At 39.6% G+C, this 25,311-nt stretch overlaps 1 protein-coding gene across 1 annotated transcript in view; it reads right to left on the reverse strand.

Moving 5' to 3' along the window:
* Positions 1-5,608: 5,608 nt before the first annotated feature.
* The window catches only part of TRIM9 (tripartite motif containing 9), a 59,222-nt gene continuing 39,519 nt past the window's right edge, over positions 5,609-25,311 (reverse strand). The window contains exons 5-13 of the mRNA XM_015817779.1: positions 23,225-23,449; positions 22,208-22,346; positions 18,831-19,019; positions 18,538-18,543; positions 12,954-12,989; positions 11,464-11,487; positions 9,721-10,024; positions 7,674-7,836; positions 5,609-5,671 (exon numbers count right to left, since the gene is read on the reverse strand). Coding sequence (XP_015673265.1) covers positions 5,609-5,671; positions 7,674-7,836; positions 9,721-10,024; positions 11,464-11,487; positions 12,954-12,989; positions 18,538-18,543; positions 18,831-19,019; positions 22,208-22,346; positions 23,225-23,449 — 1,149 coding nt within the window. The remainder of the gene's footprint in view (positions 5,672-7,673; positions 7,837-9,720; positions 10,025-11,463; positions 11,488-12,953; positions 12,990-18,537; positions 18,544-18,830; positions 19,020-22,207; positions 22,347-23,224; positions 23,450-25,311) is intronic.

Raw genomic sequence — 25,311 nt, forward strand, 5'->3', positions numbered from 1 at the left:
GGCATAAGTTCTAGTCACGCCTTAGGCACAAAGCCAGCTGAGTAGCCTTGGGCTCATCAGTTTCTCTCAGCCCTAGGAAACAGGTATGGACAAACCACTGCTGAAATCTTGCGAAGAAAACTGCAGGAACTTGTCCAGGCAATCACCACAATCTTAGTAGCTGCAAAATTGAATGTGTGTTCTTCTAAGTGCTTGATAGGCTGTTGGACAAACAGGCTCAAAAACAGCCAGGGAAGTGATTGAAGCCTGGGAAACACACACACACACACACACACACACACACACACACACACACACATACATATATACCGGTCAGTCACAGGAGTGCTGATTTACCACTATTGAGTGGTACTTAGAAGGCGAAGGTTGGACAGCACAAGCAAATGACAGCCAACGACTTAAAAGCCAGCCATCAAGACACCCCAATCAACATCTAAAAAGCCACTTGCAACAGGCACTATAAATACCACACACAGAACAGCACACACTCTGCTAGAGAGAAGTTCCCCGAGAATCGGCTCCTGCATTAGTCTGAAAGCTCGGAAGACAAAAACCTCTGGTCCCGGTGACCGACCCAGATTGGATCCTGCAACATTATCCTGGGACACGTATATTCACCTTCGTTCATATCATACTATGATTCAATGTGAGCCCAGCAAGGTAAATCTAAACAAAATAGTTAGTTCACGTAAACATTTTTTTTTTGTTATTCTGTGTAATGCACCAAAGCTATAGGATGTGACTGCAAGACTTTTCCATGATTTACTCCTTTTGATTCTTAGGTCTCCATATTTAAACTTTTTTTAGGGAGGATAAGCTCCATTTAGATGCATCCATGGATATGCCTGGTCTTCCAATCTAATTTCAGCAATATGGGCGCCCATAGAGGAAGTTTAAAAAGGCAAGATGGTGGCTGTAACTGCACATTTTAGTCTCCACCGCTTTCTGCTGTATACAAAAAAAAGGGGAAAGGGTTGAGCAGTTGTGGCCACCATCTTGACTTTTTAACCCCTGGGAATACTGCTGGTGTGTTTTTATAGCTTTCTTGTTCACATATGAACACCACACACACACACACAAACACAAACACACAAACTTCCTTAAATATATATTCAAAACACCGCAGAAATTTGTAGTTCTCCACCGATTCTTTTTATTAGAATACATAGGACCCCGGTGGGCCTGGAGGGCAGCTGTTTAGAGCTAACAATTGCCAATGACATGTAATGCATCACTAAGAATCTATTCTAAGCATCAGGAACATTGTAAGGAAGCAGAACAGATGTCTGTGGAAAACAGGGCTGTAGTGGCCCAGCCACCAAGCCTTTTTATAAATTTAAAACCGTAAGGAGATATTTGTCACCCTGGAACCTGACTCCTTTGCAGCAAAGAAAACTAACAATATGAATGCAAAATAGCACCCATTGAATCAATTAGGTAAACATAAACAAGGCAAACAAATCAAGAATACCATCACCACAGAGAAAGATGAATTCTACAGGGAAGGAATTCTTGGTGGGAACCAGCAACTTATTTACAGACATGTCTTTTCTTGTTTTGTTTCAGAGTTTTATTTTATTTTTGTGGTCATGTTGTTAAACACATGATCTTTTTCTTCAGCTCCTTCTTGCTTATCTCCACTCCTCATTAAAATAATAAAAAAACCATTAAGAATTTATGATGTGATACAGTGGTAAAGAAAAAAAACCTATTTCCGCTGTCAAACACAACTGTCTTTTTTGTTGCTTTGTTGTGTGTTTGAGCGAGAGAGAGAGAGAAAGAAAGAGAGAGAGAGAGAACATAACTAAATTGAAAGCAAACACTATGGAGTCCAGCATGCTGTCTGTGATTGGAGAAAAAAAAATACAATGGCAGCAACCATAATGAATGAATGTGGGAAATGGATTATGTACATAATTACCCTAAATCAGGGGTAGGCAACCTTGGCTCTTTTATGACTCATGGACTTCAAGTCCCAGAATTCCTGAGCCTCAGGAATTCTGGGAGTTGAAGTCCACGAGTCATAAAAGAGCCAAGGTTGCCTACCCCTGGCCTAAATAATCAGTCACCTTCAAATGGGGAGCAAGATCCATTGGCAGAGAGTGATAAGCATAACTTTCAGAGGTGACTTCCTCTAAAATAGCACCAATCTGAATCCCCCAAATGAGCCACATACATTGACGTAGAAGCAGTGGTAGTCCCAACCTGCGAAGGACCGTCCACCACAATCTCAATGAAAGTGATGTCAAACTCTAAAACCCACAGCCCATACGGGCAGCACAATCTCTTCTTGAGCTAGGCCAAGCTTTACAATTTTAACTATTTCTAACTGCCACAAAACTACTAAGTTTTAAGAAGTCCCTCTCTTTTCAGGTCCTTGTCTCCAAGTTGAGGGAGGTCAGGAGAACTCAGATCTGCACCATCAAAACACCAGGGCTTATCTGTACTTTGTCTCCTCCTGGAACAGCATCTTAGCTGTTTCCAAGATCTCCCAATTTCTACTATCTGATATTCACTTACTGCTTTGCTACCTTATTCACTGCTGGATATAATCTTATAACAAACTATTCTCTTTGCCTAGCAATCGTCTAGACCTTCCAAAGAAAGTAGCTAAGTTCCACGAATACATATAATTGTACAAGTTTCTAGGCCATAACTAATTTTTCACGCTAATGAATTAAATGTGCACCGATCTCCACCTATATTATGCACCCATTTTGCACTATAGCAGACATAATGTAGGTCTTCTGGAATGATAGGCCACTGCAAAAACCATTCATTCTGACCCAGCAGAAACATAGCATTGCAGCATTACAATTGCAAAATGTTAACAATGCCAAGACAGGGAAATAAAGCAATGATCAAGATAAAGGAGAATATTAACAAAGTCATGGAGTATCTTTTGATGACCCAACACGAATTGGCCTGGTTTCACAGCTAGGAATCTTGAAATGTTACCATGGCAGAGTTCATTTCTTGAAAAGAAGAACACACAAAGGAGGCATCTTTGCCTTTCCGTACATTAGCCACAAACATGTGCTCAGTCTGATACAGCATGCCCTCTTTTTTTTTTTTAATAGATGCAACACTTTCACTATAGCTATGAAAAAATGCTGTTACCTAAAATGGCTAACAAACCGCTTACGTTTATGTCTGGGAGAAAAGACGCGTGATAAGTGCCAGTGTACAATCAAGAGAAAGACATACCCATATAATAGTTTGCTTACAGAATCAGAAAAACACCTCAAGAGATACTTCCCCCATCCCCAAAGTTTATTTAGAAATATTGTCAAGAAATAATGCTCTGTGTTTATATGATCAGGGAATTTCCCTTTGTTTAAGAGCAGTAACAGTAGCAAAAGGGTTGTATCTTTGTATCTTCCCAAAGTGGTAAGTGACATCTGTTGGAAGCCATAAGTCAGTTGGTTTCTTTGCAAACCATCCAGGAATTCAAAGCAAGGGTCAGCATCCAGAATCCCAGCTGCCTCTGCAGGAGTCTGAGTCTTGGACTCAGTTCTCCCAAATGGTGTTTTCCGCATGTGACTGCATGTTTCCCAACTACCATGGAGCACAGCAGGTTGGCAACATTTGGTCTAGGTTAGGCTGATGGCTCATAGGGCTCTTCAGACACAATCGTATGCTGAACTTCTCTGAATCATCTGTTTTCCCTGTTAGCTTGCCATGGAGAGGTAGAACCATCTTGGATGGTTTGGCAGTAGATAATGGCTATCTATGAATGACGCCCACTTGTTTTCTGTAGCAGGATGTTGATTCTGCAACATAGCTGGGGTTTATTGCATTTGGCTCCATTATTTTGTGGTGGTGGTGATGATGATGATGATATAGGAAAATCTGGCTTTGGACCTCTTTCATATGACAAAACTGATACAAACTAAGAATCCTAGATTGTTTAGATCTCCCTTGCTTTCAACACACTCTCAAGACTGGAAGGAAAAAATTTAAAAAGCTGCACTAGATTATCTGAACAAAAGAGAATCAAGAGTATCTTGAATTGGAATTGCCATCTCAGAAGGTTGACTGAGTAAAGCAACCATGGTTTAAATTTAGAGACAACTTTGCATTTATCTTCCACGTACCCAGCTCAGCCTGTCTCCTATTATTTATGGGAAATAAAGTGAGGGAAGAATTCCTATATAAGCCAGTTTGATATCCAAGAGAAAAAATGTGATGTAACTGTAATGTTGTTGCTATTGTTGTTGCTATCATAAGAAACAAACATGGCAGTCTCACTGCATGTACCCTAGAGGTTCCTGCTGTTGTTCAAAAATAAAACTGTTAGTTTCCCATTTTCTGCATTGTTCTAATCCAAAAAGTGGTCTATGAATTAAAAGTGAAGAATAAATTCCTTTAGTAAATGTGTGGATGTTGTGAGCTCTCTTTGTTACAACACAAGTCCTTGCCTACCATTTCTATGGAAATAATATGATCTTCTTTCTATTTGCTTTCACTTGAAAAATGAAACACTGACTTTTAAAAACTATTAATTCTACAGGACTTTATATATAGATTCTCAATCTTTAATCTCAGGAGGAATGATAGTCCATCAGAAGACACAAGTCATCCCTGTCATGGCTACCAATATACATTTATTTTTAAAGAAGCCAATAAAAATTTAATAAATTTGGGCATTCCTGCTCCAAATTAGTCTCATGAGATTTGGCAATCTTGTGAGGTTTGGGCCATTTTTAAAAACCAAATTCTTATTTAATTCTGGGATCCCATGACCATTATGTTTGATGGCATCTGCTTATGCAATTGTCTCAGAAGGATTTCATGATGATATTTGGAGACATACATAGACTTCCATAACTTCCGGTAACCAGGAAGATGCCAAAACAAGATATGTGCTGTGGTGTCACAATATAAGGTCCACCTTTTCATACCTGCACTGCAACATTGCATGCAAATATGACAAGGGTGGAGGTTCCATTATGGTATGTTTTTTTATTATTTGTCCCTACAATACCAACTACACAGCAATCCAAGTCTGATACTTTTTGATGATATTCTTCATTGAGAAAGGCTGCAAAGGAGGAGAAGGTGGAAATAAAGTTAGTTGGACTCAGAGAAAGCAATTCTTGCAAGCCATCAAGTCGTATAAATGTTTGGCATGCCATTTTTGAACTTAATCCACAGCAATATGAACACAACCATCCCTTCTCTGGGAGTCAAAGTGGTTCAACCACATCTGCTATGTCATGACTCCTGATTCGCATTCAAGAAAAGGAAAAACCCGGGCAAGGAATGAAACCAAACTGGAAAAAAGAGTTACACCTCAGATTGTCCAGGAATTTTGTGATCAACCAAAAAGCAAAAATAGCAAAGCTAACTCACGCACAGCATGTGGGGTTAGAAAAACTAGGGGGTGGGGGGGCGGTCAATTGCTGCACCTTGTTGAGGTGCAAAGTCTGGTTTGTCCTTTATTTTCTTTAGTTTCTGCCCCTTTGCTTTTTTAAAAAACTGTTTTTTGCTGCTCTGGAATTGCCAGATGACCAGATATTCTCCTTCTTGCTCCTGTGAGGTCAATTCTTGAAGAAGGTCAGTGCAGCTCTCTTGTTGTGTCCTGAGAAAAAGGCCTGGGGCTTCTCTACTGCAGGGATCCCCGTGCATTGTAGAAGTCTGGGACCGGCAGGCCAGTGTGAAGTGTTACCTGAAACCAAGGACAGTTGGAGAGTGTGCAACCTGGATAGCATTTTAAAACAACTTTTAATTAGCTAGAATCTGCTTTTTCATGCTCGCAGAACCAACCCTCAGTGTACAAATCCATAAAAACAAACATTCTCACAAATGTACAACAAATTGATAATAATTTGGTACAAAAATAATAGTTAAATGGGAAGGTATTAAATTGTACATCAAAATGTAAACAACTAAGACACTTTAACTCCCCTAGGTTTTTGAAGGAGGCAGCTAAACTAGTGTTTAAATTTTTCTTACCCTGCCCAACTTTGGCTAGATCAATTCAAGACCATATATTTTTAAGTGAGCCCTTTACTGGATTATGCATAGTTACAACTGTAGAGAATTTTTTAATTCCACAGAAAAGCAAAAAGTAGTCTTAAGCTGAATGGTGCCCTAGGAAATAAAATGGATAACGAGTTGGAATTTGTAGGGGTGGAGACTATTTTGGTCCAGAGTAAATTTACCATTTGCAGCATGGAGCTCTCTGCTTTCTTACTCCCCACTCCTCCAAGCTTCCTGACCTATATTATTATGGAAGACTGTTTTGAGTTGAATTTGGGTGAGAGATTTGCAAAAGCACTGTTCTGAGAAGAATTTAGAATAATAATAATCCCAGATATCTATTGGGAGATTAATTTCCCCATCCCTCCTTCCCATCCCCAGAATGCTCCATTGAAGTTTAATAATCTACAAAATTTAATGGCTACTGAGAGCAGTGTGGGAAAAATTAATGGCTTCCTGTTCAGGGTTGGTCAACGTTTTTATGTAATGATCTGTGGGACTGACCTTGGGAGACAGGAGGAACAGCTGCAGCCAAGACAGTGGCCTGATAAAACTTTAGACCAAAGGAGGAGAAGTGGCGAAAGTATCTCAGAAGGGACCCTCTCTAGTTTTCAGGAGAGTAAAATGAGGGACGGGAGAGGTGCTTTCAGACTTGCAAGATTAATGTTATCCTTTTGAAGTAGTCCAGACAAGAAGCACAACCAGAAGTAATTTTTTTGTAAGGTTACATTAACAGAATCTTGCATGTCTGAAAGTATATCTCCGTCTCCCTCACATTTACTTCCATAAGAACAAGGGAGGATCCTTTTTAAGACTCTTTTGTCACCAGTTCTCTTTTGGACTCAGATTTGATTTATGAGACCTCTTGTCTAGGCCTGTGGCTCTTCTTCCTGTCTTTTGAGGACATTCCCACATACAATTACCCTTTGCTGCAAAACAAAGGATGACTGTCAAAAAGCAAAGTTAAGGTGATTTTTTTTCCTCTTTACTAATGTTATTTTTTTTAATTTAGAACATTTTTTGCCATAACCCTAAATGATAGAGAAATGGTTTCTGAGTATCAGATCACATAGTCTGAGAGTTCAACTTTACTTCAAGTCCCACAATTGAAATTTGTCTTCTAATTTTCAATTTTTAGGTTTCTTGGTGTTTTCTGAACTTGGTTGTTTGCTTGCCAACATTTCCCCAAGTTGGGTAATAAAATGTTGGCAAGCAAATATCAGCAACCTCAAGGAGCACCAAGAACCCATGGTTCAATCCTGAACTATACATGTTCTTTTCTAGTTTCCAGTGTTTAACTTTTTCAGTTTAATTCTTTGGCCACCAGACAGACAAATGTTACATCCATTTAGTTTTCTAAATTGCCCCTAACATAGAGCCTCTCAAATAATTATTATTTACTTAAATGTTCAATGTATATAGCCTCCTATCTCACTTTTACGTGGTATTACGTGGCTTATAATAAATAGATATTGTGGGAGAATATCAGCTAGATGCAGCTTCGTGGCACTGTTCATAATAAACTCACCACTTACAGTATTCATTCTTGCATACCTTGTCATCTACCTCAGCCCTGCATTTTACTCCTGCCATTCTGTACAGCTGTCTATCCCCATTGCCACTTCACACATCAAGACACGACTTCCAACTGGCATTTCTCAACCAGCCAGATCCCAGCCCATCCTTACTTGCACATTCCGGTTGAGACTGACAGCAGGAAAGAATATACCCTCCAGATTCTCGAAGGCCACTGGTCCTTGCTGATCTTCATTGATGGAGAAAGTCAAGGTCCTCCTGGTCAAATCAAGCAATATGCCTACAGTGGCACCTTTGGTGATACCTCCTTCAGTCCTTTTGAAAAGAAATGCCAGTTAGCATCTATTTAATTTACACTACTCCTCTTCCAACTTAAAGGTAGGTTAGATGGGTACCCATATACTTAGTTTTCACAACAGTTCTGAGAGATAAGTCAGACTTAGAGATAATGATTGCCTCTAGTTTTTCAGTGAGATTTATGGTCCAATTAAGATATAAACCCACTTTCCCCATCCTAGTTCAATGTTCTTGACCACTGTTGCATGTTGACATTTGAGGGATCATCCTGCAAGCACATCCAAATTGGTCTTTTAGATGGTATGGCTTTTTGTGGAGAACGTATGTGTTCCACTTGCAGAGGAACACATACATTCTCCACAAAGAGACATGCCATCTACTTAGATGCCCAATAGACAATCCAGTGTTTTTGGTCTAATGACTACACTGTAGGTAGGCTGAAGAATCTGGAACAGGATTCAGCACTGGCTTGTTCAGTGAACTTCTAAACAGTGGCTATTGTACCTGAGCAAGTTAGAATTGATTGTGGTAATATATGCCTTAGTTACATCAAAATTGTATATCTACAATGGCTTCCAACTGGGCCTGTTGGGTCTTTTGGTTCTTTTTGGTCCAGATTCTTGGTTCAGAGTGTAAAACGTTAGTTGGGATATATTATGCATTGCTTCAGGCTGAATTCAGACTTTTAGTGATTACATTTAAAGTCCTAAATCAGCTGAAGATTATTCTGGCTGGAAATTATATTTAAGATTCATATACCCATTTACGAAATCATCTGGGACAATCTACCAACCAAGGTAGAAATATGGAAAAGGGTGGGAAAAAAAGTTAAAACATTCTTAGTTATCTCATAGAGCAGTGGTGGCGAACCTATGGCACGGGTGCCAGAGGCGGCACTCAGAGCCCTCTCTGTGGGCACACGTGCCATCGCCCCAGCCCTAGGCCTTCAGCTGGGTTTTATAAAACCTTTTCGCTTTAGGCCTCTGTCGCCATGTACAAAAAAAAAAGGTTCAATCAATCAGTCAATTTCAACTTCTCGCAGGAAAAAAATAGATCTCGCAAAGTTGGAATTGATTGATTGAACTTTTTAGTCCCACCAAGTCTGCTGTTACCACCGTAGCCACGCCCACCCAATGGGCCACGCCCACCCAATGGGCCACACCCACCCAGCACCCAACGATGCATAAGTGGGTTTTGGGTTACAGTTTGGGCACTCGGTCTCTAAAAGGTTCGCCATCACTGTCATAGAGCTTAGGTTGTCCCCAGTCTAGCTATCTTTCATCAGATGAGGAAAGACAATTTTATTCCAGCAAGCTTTTGCTGGGCTAAGTGCCTAAAATTTTGTTTAAAGATTACCTCTTATCTGTTGGATAAGCTTTGTTGCATTTTTATTGCAAGTGGAGTTTTGGCCCAAGAAAATAAAAACAGGCTGAGCATATCTTAGACTTCACCACCAAGGTTTGGAAGTCAGATCAAGGTCCTTTCACATGGAATGGATTCTGGATCTGCCAGCCTGGCTCCCCTTTAAAATCCTGGAACTGGAAACTACTTTCTTTTCTGTCCTCTACCTCAGGATGGGGAACGTCTTGCACACTCTCTAATGATCTGAAACATTTTCACTATAGGTAGCAAATGGTGATGTTATAAATGCCAATTTGAATGTCCCAATTCAGGAGGGGTCAAGTGGATTGGGGAACAGAGTTCCTTCTGATTCACTAAAGCTGTTGACTTCAGTCTGGTTAGAACAATTTTGGTCTAGCATATGATGGACTCTCCTGCTCAATAATACAATGTTGCATGCTTTTTAGGAGGACAATTTAGTCCCTCATCCCCATATATTTTAATTAAAAAGATTCCTAGTGCACAAAACAAGAACAATGGAACCAATTTAGAGGCAAGTACCTGTTGGTATGTGAGTTGTTATGCATGAACCAGCTTCGGTTATTATCCACATACATGGCCCAAGCCTTGTCATCTTTTCCTAGCATGACATCTTTGAGAACATCCATTCGGGCAACCCCAAAAGCTGGATCTGGGTGGTTGTCATAGCGATCGATGGATAACTCCCAGTAGTGGAGCCCCTTGGAGAAGCCAGTTTTGCCCAACACGACCCGGTCGTCATAACTGTTGCAGGTAACTGTCAGGTTGTCATTCGAGAAGATGATGTCGGAGTGAGCAGTGCTGGGGTCAAACGAAAACCAAGCCACTGCAATGCACACAAGCGTGGAACAGTTATCAGTATGAATATGATGGTAGGCAGAGACACACAGTTGCCACCAAAAGCATTGCATGCTGCCATGCAGGGGAAGAATTTGGGCCTGCATTCAGTAAAGACTCCTCAAAAGGGTTTTGATGAGTGTTTCTGCAGTAAATCCAAAATGTGGGACACAGAGGCAAACTGGGTCGGCTTAAAAAGCAAGAAGGTTGGAAAATGTGTATTGTGATTTTTTCAACCTTGGAAACTTTAAGATGTGCAGACTTCAACTCCCAGAATTCTAGGAGTTGAAGTCCACGCATCTTAAAATGGTTGAGGTTGAGAAACAGTAGTCTGTTTGGAGAAAGTTCTGCTAAAAAGCCTAACGCTTAGTGAATGGAAGAGCTGAAATGAAATGGAAGACCAAGAATGTGGCCACATATTATACCATTCACCATGTGAAGGATATTACACAGCAGCAGAAAACTAGCACTCCTGGAGCTAACATGCATAATAATCAACCTGCTAGGATTCAATCTATGGATTTTAGAGTTGGAAGGGGCCATTTAGACCACTGCATTCAGTCCCTTGCTCAGTGTAGGAATCTAGATTAAAATGCATCCCAAACATATCCTCTCTAACATTGGTCCCACTATTAAACTGGAGATTTAGCCTAATATTCAGCTAATGGTTTTTTTTTAATTTTTTTTTGTTTTTTTTTAGCTAATGGTTTTAGAGGGGGTCACAAACATATGGATGTACTATATTGCAGATAACCAAATTAAATTGAAAATTCATAAATCAGCCTTTCATGCATTTTGTGAGAAAATGAACAAAAGCACAAAAACAACACCATTTTACTCATGGTCAAGTCTTTGCAAAAATATTGACTGTTATTCTATTCTGAAATTTTAAAGGCCTTTTTTAAGTGGCACCAGGAAAGACAATCAATATTTTAAACCTGGCAAGACTTCAGATGGTGATGAGCCAAGCAAATGTCAGAAATGAAAAAGCCATATCCTAAAGCAATTTCTATGTCCCGTCAAACAATATAGAATCATCTCATATAACTTTCTTATTTGCAGCTACTGTATATTTACTTCGTGCATGTCAGTCAGTGGGCCAGAACTGGAGATATATATTGCAAAATGAGAGGGCAGAGGAAGGCAGTTATCAGAGTGAAGAACAAAGGAGAAATCTTAAGAGAGGTCTTAACACACCTGATCACCTTCCTGACGCTATGGAACTTTTATGAAACTACCTAGCATATTCCACCTGCATACTTGAAAAGACACCACCTTGTCTACAACACAAGAGGAACATAATTCTTGGTGTCATGCCACAAACATATAGGATAAACACACACATATCCACTCAATGCCAATCAATGCAGTTTGTTTATACACACACGTACACACACATGTTCCCCATGCACCCAAGAGAGCTCATACCTGCTACCATTTTTTTAATATCAACTGTTGTCATTCCAAGTGGAATGCATGAAGGAGAATAAACAATAAGTAAAACTGGCAATTATACACAGATCAAAACTTCCAATTATGATCTTTACAATATTCACACATGGAGATTAACTGCATCATTTCTCTCTTACTTAGCTCTGCTTCCAGAGCTGTTCTATCAGTTGGGTGATAACAAAAACCCTATGTAATTATACAAAAGGAACAATGAGGACCACATAGCTGTACAGATGGGAAGGGAAAGGTATGAGCAAGTCAATTTAAACCAGAATGGATTTTTTTTTTTGGTTTGGATCACCTGCTTTTCCAAAAACTCTTTCAGAACCAAATGGGAATTGAACATTCCTCAGTTTCCATATGATTCAGTAAAAAGAATATTCAGCCCTCAACTTCTATATTGCAATAGCTGAATCCAAGTTCATGGAACCTGGTATAATAACTCAATCAGTCATTCCTTCTGGACAGCTTTTGAGTCAATAAGGCAGGGGTGTCAAATTGCCAGCTCGCAGGCCGGATGCGTCATGCCAAAACCGTACCCACCCCATTGCCGGCAATGGGAAAAAAGTCGCAATACGTCACGACACGTCATGTGACGTTGCGAGTTTGACACCCCTGCAATAGGGGATAAAAGTCCACCATTTGTAGCCATGTTCATTGACTAAAAGTGGGGTCAGGTGTTGGAAAGGAACCTTGAGCTATTAAATCTTGGTGGCAAGCCACTGGCTTCTTGAGGCTTGTGTTGTTACTTTTTCTTGGTGTGTTATAGTTGATCACAACTTTTCCCCAGCCCTACATAAACTTCCAATCTGCAGACTAAATATGAAACAGATGCATTTCACAGATTGCATCTCATAGTCTTGGAATGCCCTGCCTATGCTTGCTTTGGAAGCCCATTTTGTTTGCTAGTTGTGTTGGCTTTTCACTGTAGAATTCCACAGCCCTTGTGCCATACATTTCCCTCTACTGTGTGTTTGGATTGGTCTCTCCACTCTGAGCTACTATTTTGAATATCCCACTTAGATAACCTAATCAGTAGAAAAACCTCAAATATGTAGGGATCTAAATCCTGTCTTCCTGAGAGGCTCTGACACCAAAAGGGGATTCAGGAACTTATTGGTATATTATAGGAGCGTATAGGAATGTACATAGAATGTATGTAGGAAGCATGCATGACATTTTGGGCACTGAATTGAATGAGTATTAACTAAGTTGTGTATCCATTGGAGTCTAATGCCTGCTCTCTCTTCAACAAACTAACCCTTGTGATCTTCCAAGTCTCTCTCACTTTGAAATCTCCTCCATGGAATATTCTGCAGTAACACCCTTGTCTCACAACGGTCACACACTATAGCAGAACAGACATTGTCTTAGACTGAATGGAGATCTTTGTACAAACAAGAAAGCTGGAGAAACAAGAGACCAGAATAAAGGCCACATCACTGAAGTGGAACAAATATACTTGCCTAATTGGGAGAAAGGTCCTGACTGAGCCTCAAAACCTATAAAGAGATACTACATTTCACACACTGACACCAAGAAATTGCAACCAGACGCAGGCAACAGTGGGTGCTTGCGTTTGTCAGTTAGCCCCAGTTTAAGAACGGGTTCCATTCCCAAGGCCTGTCCTTAAGTCGGATGTGTATATAAGCCAGAACAGCATTATTTTTAATACTGTGTAAATAATGAACTTTAACCACTGTGTATTTAACTTGCATTATTGGGTATTTAACTCTAATTTTTTTTACAATAGACACCATTCTTAACTATGGGTCTGTCCTTAAAATGGGGCATTCTTAACCCTGGGACTTGCTGTACAAGCAAACTGCCAGATTTACTCCAAAGGCTGAAGACTTGATGTAAAAACGGAGGTATCTGCACAGTAGCAGGAGGTGGCCTATGGATGTCGCACATAAACCAGGGCATCCAGAATTCCCAGTTGGCCTTTAGAAGTAAGTAGCAGCAGAATCAGAGCAAAACCGAGACAATTGGTCTTCACATTGTGCTTCGTTAGTTCAGTGAAGATGGAATGGATCAGTGGAAAGTCTTAGCCATGTAAAATGAAATTTCCACATTCAATGTGCAGTGTACCTCAGAGTATCAATTGCTAGAGAATGAGAACACCAAATGGCTGAAGCTTTGCTTGTAAGGCTTCCCCAAAGCATCTGGTATGTCCCTAGGATGGAATGAGATGCTGAACTGATGGAATGAGCTGCAGAGTTAGATGTTCTTAATACAGAGTGGAGTTCAATATACCTGTATTGGAAATTTCTGCTTTTATTTCCTCCTCTTCCTCCCCCTCCCCCCATTAATTTTCTTTTCCAATTAAATCAGAGTTAGGAAGAGTTCCACCTTTTTCTCTATCACTCTTATGTACTTTTTTTTCCTGAGCATCGAGACTTGGAAATAATAATGTACAATAACGTAAGCAATTGTATGCATAATTTAGTTTGCATAAATGTGTGATTAGAGATGTGGCTGTAGAATTTTGCACATGAATATGGAAAATGCACACAGCCCTGTTTATAAGGATCCCATAAGGCCTTTTAAATGATTATGAACTTTTACCAGCTTGGAAAATTGAGAACTCTCATATATTATACAGTACATTTTGTTCATAAATAGTACAAACAGAAGCACACATTTTCAGTTTGGGAATGAAGCCCTCCCACCCCATCCCCTCCAAACTTTGTGCCCACATTAATATTAGGCTCCTGCAAAATATATAAATTCCACATACAGGAAAACGAAAGTCATTAACACTTAGTACACTGGACGAGAGATCAAAACGTTCAGGTATGAAAATGTTGAAAGCCAAGGCAATGGGATGCAAAACCCATAAAAGCACAATGGGGAAACAGTATAACAAAGAGAACAAAGGCCAGGTGGTGGCCCCTGGTGTAGCCCAGCAACTGAAATGCTACATCGTTCCTCCTTTGAAGATATACAGATGTGTCAGAACTACGTTCCTTCATTTATGATAATGTCAGGAAGATGCCGGTAGTGGGGTAAGCTAGTGATACAGGAGAATCCAGAAAAGAAAAGAAAAGAAAAGAAAAGAAAAGAAAAGAAAAGACAAGACAAGACACTGGCTATTGTGCAGAGCTAATCATACCTCCGAGACCGCCTTCTGCCACAGATTTCCTCCCACAGACCGGTACGCTCCCACAGAGTGGGTCTCCTCAGGGTGCCGTCGGCCAAACAATGTCGGCTGGCGACCCCCAGGGGAAGGGCCTTCTCTGTGGGTGCCCCCACCCTCTGGAACGAACTACCCCCCGAGATCCGGATGATTCCGGATCTCCTTACTTTCNGATTTTAGTTAGGGATGATTTTAATATAATTTTAATTACGACACAGCTACTAATATTTGGCTTTTAATTTGGTTTTAGAGGGGTTTTTATTTTGGTATTTATTTATTTATTTTATTTTGGTATTTTATTGTTACTTGTTTTTAATATGCTGTGCACCGCCCTGAGTCCTTCGGGAGAAGGGCGGTATATAAATCAAATTTAAAAAAAAAAAAAAAAACAACTACAGAGGGACCTCAACTTTGCTTAAGTCTCGGTACATACATTAAGAACTGATGGCTTCTTGAGAACCTCAATAGTATGACTGTGAATCCAATTTGTCCACACAATCTTCCCTGAGGGCTCACCAGGTTTCCTGTCCTATCCCCTTTCTTGTTTTATGACTGGTCCCACACATTGTGACAGTCATTTAGTGTTGAAAGCACACACCCCACTTCTCTAGAGCTGCTGTAGACCCTACAATATATTCTGAACATTCTAAATGTGCCTGCTGGCTTAAAAGGTTATAGACCTCTGGAAAATCCAATAATGCTGCACATCTCAGAAAGAAGTAGAAGGTTATGACTTGTCTTAGACAAAAGCACAGAGCCAATATCTAGAATTGCTTTCCTTCTTGGGCAACCTCTTGCTAAAGATGGAAAAAAATAACAGGATTTGGCACTGCAGTATGATTCCTATATATTTTTAAAGTGCATATTCTGATTAGGCTGCCTTCATCTCATTCCCAGTTTAAAATCATATTTTCCCACTTTTCTAGACACATTTTTTTTGCTGTGGATATGATATACAGCAATTTCTGAAGAATTCCTTATTGGCCCTTTTAGGTTTCTCCAGAAGCTGGGCATTGCCTTTCATGGCCAACTTTGATTTGGATTGGAGAGGATCCTGGACATCTAGCTTCCACAGAGGTATCTTTCTAAAAACAAATGTCCAGCTGACACTTCAGAATACATGGGTTTGTGCTCTGTTCAAAGAGCAATAGTGCTTGAAAGATCTGTATGTTTTTAAAAAGAAGGGTATTAGTTCTGTATTGCATAGAAAGCCTGGAAAAGAGGGCTGCCTTCTGCTGCTTTGGGCCCAATGAATGCACTGTGTATGTTCTTCTAACTATGTTGAGAAGAGTTTTTGCACGACTCTACCTTTGTCTCTTTTTATTACAGTCCTTTGCCTAGTTCAGGGGTAGGCAGCCTTAGGCTCTTTTATGACTCGTGGCATGGCTGGCTCAGGAATCCTGGGAGTTGAAGTCCATGAGTCATAAAAGAGCCAAGGTTGCCTACCCCTGGCCTAGTTCTATGGTAAGTTGATTACTCTTTCCAAGTTCAGTCAACAATGGCCATTCACAAATGAAGGCGAATATACTGGCACGTGTCCCAGGATAATGTTGCAGGATCCAATCTGGGTCGGTCACTGGGACCAGACATTTTGTCTTCCTAGCTTTCGGACTCGTGCTGGAGCCCATCTGCAGGGAACTTCTCTCCATTCACTGCCAGTCTTGATATCTCCTTGAAATATTTACCAGTTTGGGATAAGTATGTGACAGCAACCTCAACTTTATCAACATCTTGCAATTGACATCTGTTATATAAAGGGGCCCGTGTAAAAAGAGTTGGGGTGAAATTGACAAGACCTATATGGCAGAGGATAACTGGATGAAGTGGAAGAAGGTGCCTCAAATGATCTTCATACTTTCTGACCATTCAATTAATTTATTTTAGAACAAAATCTAATGGCCTTCCTGAAGGACACTAAAATCATGTTGAAAAATAGCCTGACTGAAAGTTCATTGATGCAAACACTCTCTGTTCCTCCAGTTTGCCACATGGAAAATTTAAAAGACAGCTAAGCTCTCCATCCCAGGCACTCACCTATAATTAATCAAATCTTAATCAGAGTTATTAGGGCTTGTTTTACTGAATGTTGTCCAACGCCAGTGAGAAGCTGGCATATCTTGGAAAAATGTCTGCTCCAGCATTTTGTGGTTGTTGCCGTGAATTGCAAAGCCATAAGAAATTGGAAAAATCACAACTGACTGATTTCATACAACACATTAAATGTAAATCGTAACTTCTAATTACTATTATTATATTATTGCTTAGCATAGTTATTATTACATGTTTCTTACTACACCTGTGAGTCACTTAGGTGAGATGGGTGATGTAGAAATGTGATAAATAAATAAACATAAAGTAAATAAATGTTTCCGTAATAATCCATCATTGCCTTGTGACATAGCGCTAAGTCAGAGTCTGGATTTATCCTGACCACGGTGGGTGTCTTGATCAAATTAATTATTCATATGTAAAATGGGAATATTGATCACCAAACTATGCTTTTGATTTCATTCATGTTTACATTTAACAGGCATATTTTAAAAAGTGCCAGTAATATCCTTTAGGGAACTACTTATGGGGAACCACTGCAATAGAGAAAGGAAGTTCTTTTTTCCCCTGGTAAGAACATAATGTGAATTCTTCCTACCAAGCTTACATTGTGTTTGTTTCTAAGATTCTTTTATAGATTCAAAATAGTGTTGAATGGATTTCTGTATAACTGAACGTTTAATAATTGTATGTGTAACAACACATATGTATTTGCATCCCAATGCATAATACTATTTTGGATGCAATGAAACTCAGCAGAAATTAACCAATAAAAAGTGGATCACACTTGATCTCATTGGATCTTACTTTCTGGTCCCTCTGAAAGTACTGTATTAGCAACCCCAACCATTTACAGGGGAGAGAAAAAGAATATTCCAAACATTTTGCCAAAAATAGTTCTTAAAAAAATATTTGTACTTGTAGTTTTGGGAATGTATCAAGATAGGTTATCTGGACACAGCAGATGCAATTCTACCAAAATTATCCTCCCATGAAACCTTCAACTCATAAAAATAATTTGAGAATCAGGTCTGTGCAGATAATCTAATGCCCACCACCATACAGCACTTCTGCTGTAACCATAAATGATTCCCATTGACTTCTGGGGTGTGTGTGTGGCATGTGGGAACAGAGGAGACATAAAAGCCACATCTTTCTTCTACTCCAGATTCTTATGGTGGTTGTAGTAGCAAAGCCAAGTTAGCAAGTCTTGCCCTTCTTCTAAAGTTTTCCCAATGGCAGCCTTCTCAAACATGTCCCATAGATAGGGCCTATCAATATCTACAGAAAAAAGGAGACAGGAACAACTCAGTATCTATGTCCAATCCATGTGACTTACAATAAATGTATGGGTACCCTAAATATGGTAAGAGGAACCGTGCAAGAAATCAAGAGAATGACTAAGTAATGATAAATCCTGTATCATCTTATCACAATGCTATCTTAAAATCCATTAGTATATCTAAGCCACACAGTAAGAAAAGGAAAGGTTATCAGCCATAAGAAAAATGCCAAAATCCCTATTAGATTACAATATTTATTAAGCTAACTCTGGGGTTGCAAAATAGAAATCTGGAACATTTTTGGTAACCTCCAAATTTGCCTAACACAGTCACCTAATGTACATTTTGGAATCATTATATATTCTAATGTAATTTGCACCTGGCTAATTTGCACATGTGTGTGTGTGTGTGTGTGTGTGTGTGTATGGTAAAGGGGGTGGCAAAATGGAATTTCTTTAACCTATGGAAGACAAATGGTGAACTAGAGATCCATGCTTACAAAGCCAGCCTGATAGAAGCAGTTATTTCACTAGTTCTGCGAGGGTTTTCTTGCTTGCTCACTAGTGCATTTCAATGTACTACAGCCTTGTCACAAAGAGACAAAACATGTCACACATCTACATCATCAGTCTTCTCCACAGTTGGAAAGCAGCAGGCCACCGACAACATAGAACACTTGGTCCCATTTCATGTGGATGTCATGGGCAGGATGGGGGCAGGAAGAGGGGAACCCGTCAAAAAAAAAAAAATCCAAAAAGGAAAGCGAAAGCAAAACAGCAACAAAAGAAGAACCACACCCTGAAACAAACAAAAAAAAAAATGCCCAGAAGCGCAGCTCATGAGGCAATGCTAAGCGTGCTCGGCTCACCCACCGGCCGAATTCAGAGATTGTAAAGAGGAGTGCAAACTCATTTGGTGGGACGAGGATCTTAGCTCAAAGTAGGATCTCCCCGGAAAGCTGTTTTGCAGGTTAAGGGTGGAAGAGAAAGGACTTGATCTACGCAGCGGCAGCCTTTCCAAAGGCACTGGGAATGTCAGGGCCTGCTCCTCAGGTTCAGAGTCTAAATGTAAGATCAAGGCAAACTCAAGGTCAGAACTCTGTTAAAAAATGGTATGCCATTACATAGACATACTTCCAACAAGCTACCACAACTACCATTGGCGTAAATGCAGTGGGATAGGAGGGATTGCTGCTCTAAATAATAAGATTACAATTCTAGAACAAAAAGAAGAAGAAATGTTGACTCCCCAGTGGGTACTTACAGAGCAACTGCAGAGACGAAGAAAAGGAGAACTCTCCACCCCACCATTAACCTGGATGTACAGGTAGTCCTCAGCTTATGACTGCAATTGGAACAAGAATTTCCGTTTCTAAACAAGGTGCTTGTTAAGTGAGTCATGACTGATTTTACGGCCTTTTTTGCCATTGTTGTTAAGCAAATCACTGCAGTTGTTATGTCATTAAGCAAATCCAGCTTCCCCCATTGATTTGTCAGAAACTGGCTGGGAAGGTCAGAAATGGTGATCATATGACCAGGCACGCTGCCACCATCATAAATAAATGCCAATTGCCAAGCACCCAAAATTTGGTCACATGTCCATGGGACGCTGCAGTGGTCCTAAGTGCAATGAGTAGTCATAAGTCTTTTTTCCAATGCTGATGTAATTTCAGATGATCGCTAAACAAATAGTTATAAATAGAGGACTACCTATATTAAAATGTTGCAGAAGAGGTAGCAAAGTACAGGCAGGTTTTTTCCACTACTTTCTATACAAATCTCTAGTAGGTTTTCCAGTTCCTGTTATTCCTTTTTTTTTTTTAAAGCCTAGGTTGTGTAATTTCCATTTCTTTTCTCCAAAAGTTGTTCAACACTCATTTTCCACTTTTCTTCAAAAAGAACTATAAGAAGTTTTTGTTATTGCAACTAACGTATTAAAGATAGAGAAGAATTCCACACAATCGCTGAATGTCTGGATTCTCACCAAGCCATAGTTTGCTTTAAGCATAGTACATTCAATAAGCTAAAATGGCTGGATTCACACAACACACTATACCAAAAGAAAAGACTCTACTGAGTCTTCGCTCCATGAAAATTTCATAAACTACAATTCAGGAAAAGATGCTCCTTACTTGATTGGCCTTCTCTAGTTACACTAAATGGCCTTCCTAAGCTCTGATGGTAGATGTTGCTTGAATGCTTGAATTTCTTGTCCAGTTATCCTACTTTCCTTGACCAAAATGAGTATGCTTTCTACAGTCCACATAAAATTTCCCAGAGTTACAATTTCCAGGAGAAACCAGTTCGCTGTAATGGTTAAGGCATCAGGCTAGAAACTGGAAGATGGTAAGCTCATCTCACAATGAGCATCTAGCCAACTGGGTGATCTTGGGCTTTCTCTCAGCCCTAGGAAGGAAACAGTCACTAGTGTCCAAGAACTTGAAACAATTGAATAAAAAAAAATCCAGGTTGTGATAGATACTCTCTATTCTCCTGCTCAGCTTTCATTATCAGGAATTCCCACATGTTCAGTTTATTGATAGCTGCAGGTTGACATTTCTTGTCTGATACCCTTCTCAATTTCCCAGGTTAGATAGGAAAAAAAATTATCAGGAAATCACAAAGTTTTCTGTAAGGAGCTTGAATCACTACAAAAGCCCAGACTTAAAGGCAAGTGGCCACAGTGGCAATCATTTATTGTTCATGCCTACACATCACAATCCTCTCCTGTGTAAATTAGTCACCACTTTACTTGAAGGATTGTAGCAGTTACGGTATTAGTTCACAAACAGCACTACTGGAGCAATGTCTGCATGCCATGGAGCTGTCTGAGGTCCTGAAACAGCTGATATTACCAGGTTCATCTTACCTGTTTTTAAACTGCTGACCTTGTCTATTTCAAAACAGATTTTCCCACCTATCAATTTATAACCAAGCTAGAACAGGATAGGGGAGCGAAAACCACAGATTAGTGCTATCAATAACTGAGAAAATGGACCAATAATAGAGCATATGGTAAATATATTGTTGACATTTAATTGATGCACCATTCCTCTGTCCTTAGGAAAGCAACTACCAGGTTGCAAGAGAAATGGATCTTATAATGTGGAAAAGCTGTACCTGGTTTATAGAATAAGGTTTAAGCCTATTCTGGAAGAAAATGGGACAACATAGTTTCAAAGTTGTAAAAATTATTTAGAACAAATATAAATGAGGTTTAGTTTTAGTAAAGAGTAATCCTTAAAGTATTTTATGTTTTAACAATTCACATTTGGGAATGTCTCCTAAGTAATAAAATAGGAAGAGACTGTATGGCTAAACAATGGAAGGAAAAGATGATAATTTGCTTCAACAACACTGAAATACTTCAGCATCTCTCTCTTAAAATACTTTATATTTAACATATTCATTTAATTTATTAGGTCTGTTACAATCACCCAATGCAGAAGATTCTGGGTGGCTTACACAATACATCTTCTCTTTTCTAGATATCAAGAAAACGTTCAAATTGACAAGAAGAAACCCACATTGCCTTTTTTCCCCTATAAAAGCTCTATCTTTGGCACTTGCTCACATTTTGAAATATAAATCTTTGTGCAACAAGTTTTTCTACAGATATTATCCTAATTTAACACATATGGAGGACACCTGGTTAGGAAAGACTGCTCTATATTATATTTTGTGCTTTCTGATGGAGTTTCATAATTCAAATTCCAAGCAATTAACCAAATTATTATTACGTAAGTAGAAACAAAGGCTGCCAAGGTACAAGAAAGGCCAGGGAGAAGTTAAAGAGAAGTCCAAGAATTAAAACAAACACCTGTACAGACACAAACACTCTACGAATTTTGGCATATCCAATTCATGTGCCCCTCCCCCAAGTGCTTTTGCAATTTATCTTAAGAATAAGCAAAAAAGGTATCCCTTGACCAATTCTTTCTCTGTTAATTTTGGGGTTGGATGAAATGAGACTCCGACTTGGCAAATAGAATAAGAAACGTGGTTCAAAGAGGCAGTGCTAAGGTGGGCAATATCTCCTTGTTTCCTCAGGTGCACATACAGAAGAGTTATACTCCATGAGAAAATTCTTTCAAGAACCCCAGGCGCACTTGCCCTGATGATGTTACCTAATTGGGTAATGAAATGTTTGCAAGCAAAAAACCAAGCTCAGAGAGCACCAAAGATTCAATCAGTCAACCCTGAGCTACATATATTCTCTTCCGTTGAAAAGCCTTCCAATCAGAACTTACCCTCTGAAGTCTGCAGGACCAATGTCTTGCTGTAGGGGCTGACCCCTGTCTTGTTGAAAGCCTTTACCCGAGCACTGTAGGTGCTGTTGAAGTGCAGACCATCCACAGTGCACATTGTCTCCTTCCCAACGTAAACCTCCTAAACACCAAACAGACAAAATTGCCTTGTAGTGGGTCAGAGGACTTCTTTTCCAATTTGTCAAGCTCTGGCTTCTCCGCCTGGTAATAATTCTTCCAAAGAGCAGCAGGAATTCTCATGTTTCCCAACATGCCATTCTTAAACTTGGAAATAACTAGCCTCCCCTAACTTGCTATCTCTCTGTGAGCAGAAGGCTGGGTTAGATTTCTACATCACAGGTGAGCTAGTTTTTCCAGGTCAAAGGTGACACTTGGAGTATGAATGTGATGCCAGAGCCTACACGCCAAAAAAAGTGATGGAACCCATACAAAGATGGGGATCCCAAAGTACAAGTAATATAAATACTCCAAACGGAGTAAATTATTTTACAATATGATTTGTTGGCAATTTTGGGAAGAGCTCTGGAAGGCCACACCTAAAAGATTTGGGGGTTGCAGATAATGTAGATTTTCCTTACCAATTTTGAATCCCTAAGTGACAAAGTCTTCCTCCTGCGCAACCTTGGTAACAGATGGTTATACCCATGAATGCTGACTATTTTTTGCTAATCACAAATGTGTTCCACAGTAGTTTAGAATTAACCTAAAAAATGATGGCTCTTAGTGCACGCATATTTTTCATAGCATAGCAGTTGTGAACGTAGGCTATGAGCCCACAAGTCTCTAGCTCAGTGTTTTTCAAACTTGGCAGCTTTAAGATGTATGAATCTTAACCCCAGATGCTGGCTGGGGAATTCTGGGAGTTGAAGTCTACACATCTTAAAAATTGCCATGTTTGAAAAACATAGCTTCAGCTCAAGCACTGTTCAATCAGGTTTGTTCATCAGGTAGCCAAATTCCTTTCCACACTCACCTCACTTTTCTTTATTAAATGCTTACCCTGAACTGACCACCATTCCCATCATCCAGTTCCAAGATGTATCCTTCCACCTGCACTGTGGACAGAGGTGGCTGCTTCCATGACAATGTGGCACTGTTGTTATGGGTACAACATTCTTCCAGTTGAAGGATTGGTGGGGCTGGCACTGGGGAGGAAGCTAAACAGAAATTAGTGTAACCCTGACTTCTACCTCCAGCCAAGATGCAAATTGTGGCTTCTGGATTCTGCAAGAGTTAGCTTGGTTCTGGAGGAGAGATCCAAGAATATTTCACTTAATAACAAAGATATGCAATGAGAATACATCATCGGAAGAACATCAGCAGATGTACTGTGCTGCTGCAACACTCTGTCTATATATCATCTTTTGGAATGCCTTTATTAAACAAGGCTATATGAAATAATCTCATTCTGAAGCTTCTCTTGGAAGTTTAGAAAGAGGCTAACTTCCATGAGCCAGCAGGTTGTGAGCTAAAAAATTTGGGCTCAAAGACTAACTCAGTTAAAATGTTTTAATCTGAGAGCAAATCTAGAAATTAACAGCCTCGTTCATGGAACCTGTTTGTTGGTTCTAAGAAAACAAACTAAAGCCTATTTCTTTTATTTTCTAATTTTTAGAGAAGTTTTTTTATTGTTAGATTGTTGATTCAAAGCATGTTTGAAGACAGTTTTCAATATTTCTTTACTTGGCAGCCCTGCCTGTTGTGGTTCATTGTGCCCTGGTACAAAGGCAGCACAGGAAGAATCAGATCAAAGAAAGAATGTGATTGAGGGTATGGATGGGGAAATATGAATTGGCAAATAAAGAAATCCCAGTAATATATTTCCTCTCTCCCTGTCAGAAAAAAAAGATGGAATTCAGAGCGGTAAAAACTTTGTATCTCAACACTGTGGCAAAGAAGCTTGGCAGAAAAATACGTGCATTCAGTATCCTGAGAAGATGAAATAGTTTTTAATGAATGTGACACTTCCTAGATTTCTGAGCTGTTGTTTACACTAAAGCTGTCCAACAGTATAAGACATATAGTAGCAAGCACATCTTGTTAAAGCCTGCAAACTCCGAGCTTTCACAATCATTCTTAATGGTTTCTCAATGGATAAAAAAGCTCCAGGCAGGCCTGGTTAATATTTGGAAGGGAAGCTGCCAGAGGAAACCTGAGGTTAGGCAAGGCTGGGACTATTTCCTTGTAATGTTGTTGCCACAACATTGTTATCTTATTCCAAGATCAATTATAAAGGGGAAATCTTAATATGTTTTAAAAATAATCAGCGTTTAGCTTGTGGGTCAAAAAAGTTCCCTACCCCCTTTTTCTAGTCTCCAAAAATTATATCATTAAAATTCAGTAGTCTACCCCACATTATTTATGTATTTTTATTCATTAAAGAGAGCAAATGCCAAATAATGATGACATTTCTTATTGCTTTCCAAAGAAATAAGGTACGTAAGCTAAAGGTTTGGCCTAAATCATCTCAAGCAAGAGTAAAAACCAAAATCCCACACAGGCTCAGCTCTGCCCCTTGCAATAGGAAGTCTCAGTTGTGGAATGTTAGACTCAGTTATTTTATTTTGACTATCAACAGCTGAGACGTCCTAGGAGAAACATCTAGCTGTTGTGGACTTGATATATCTGTTACATAAGCCCTATTCATATATTACAGGATTTGTTTGGTCTAGCGCAGGGGTAGGCAACCGTGGCTCTTTTGTGACTCGTGGACTTCAACTGCTTATTCTTAATTTGGGAGTTGAAGTCCACGAGTCATAAAAGAGCCACGGTTGCCTACCCCAGGTCTAGTGGTTAAGCCATTGCATTAGAAGTAAGAAGACCTGAGTTCTAGTCCTGCCTTAAGCATGGAAGCTAACTTGGTGAACTTCAGTCAGTCACTTTCACTCTAGGAAAAAGGCAGTGGTAAACAATTTCCAAAACTTCTACCTGGAAAACTGCATCGACTTGCCCATGTAATTGCCAGGAATTGCGACTGATGCAACCCCACCCATCCCACCCATTACATATGATATAAATATGTAATATTTATGTATTATTACATGTATATAATATGTATATAATTTATATAATTATAATTATATATA

The sequence above is a fragment of the Protobothrops mucrosquamatus genome, unplaced genomic scaffold (genome assembly GCF_001527695.2).
Source record: "Protobothrops mucrosquamatus isolate PMUCROS unplaced genomic scaffold, P.Mucros_1.0 scaffold637, whole genome shotgun sequence".
Classification (NCBI taxonomy): Eukaryota; Metazoa; Chordata; class Lepidosauria; order Squamata; family Viperidae; genus Protobothrops; species Protobothrops mucrosquamatus.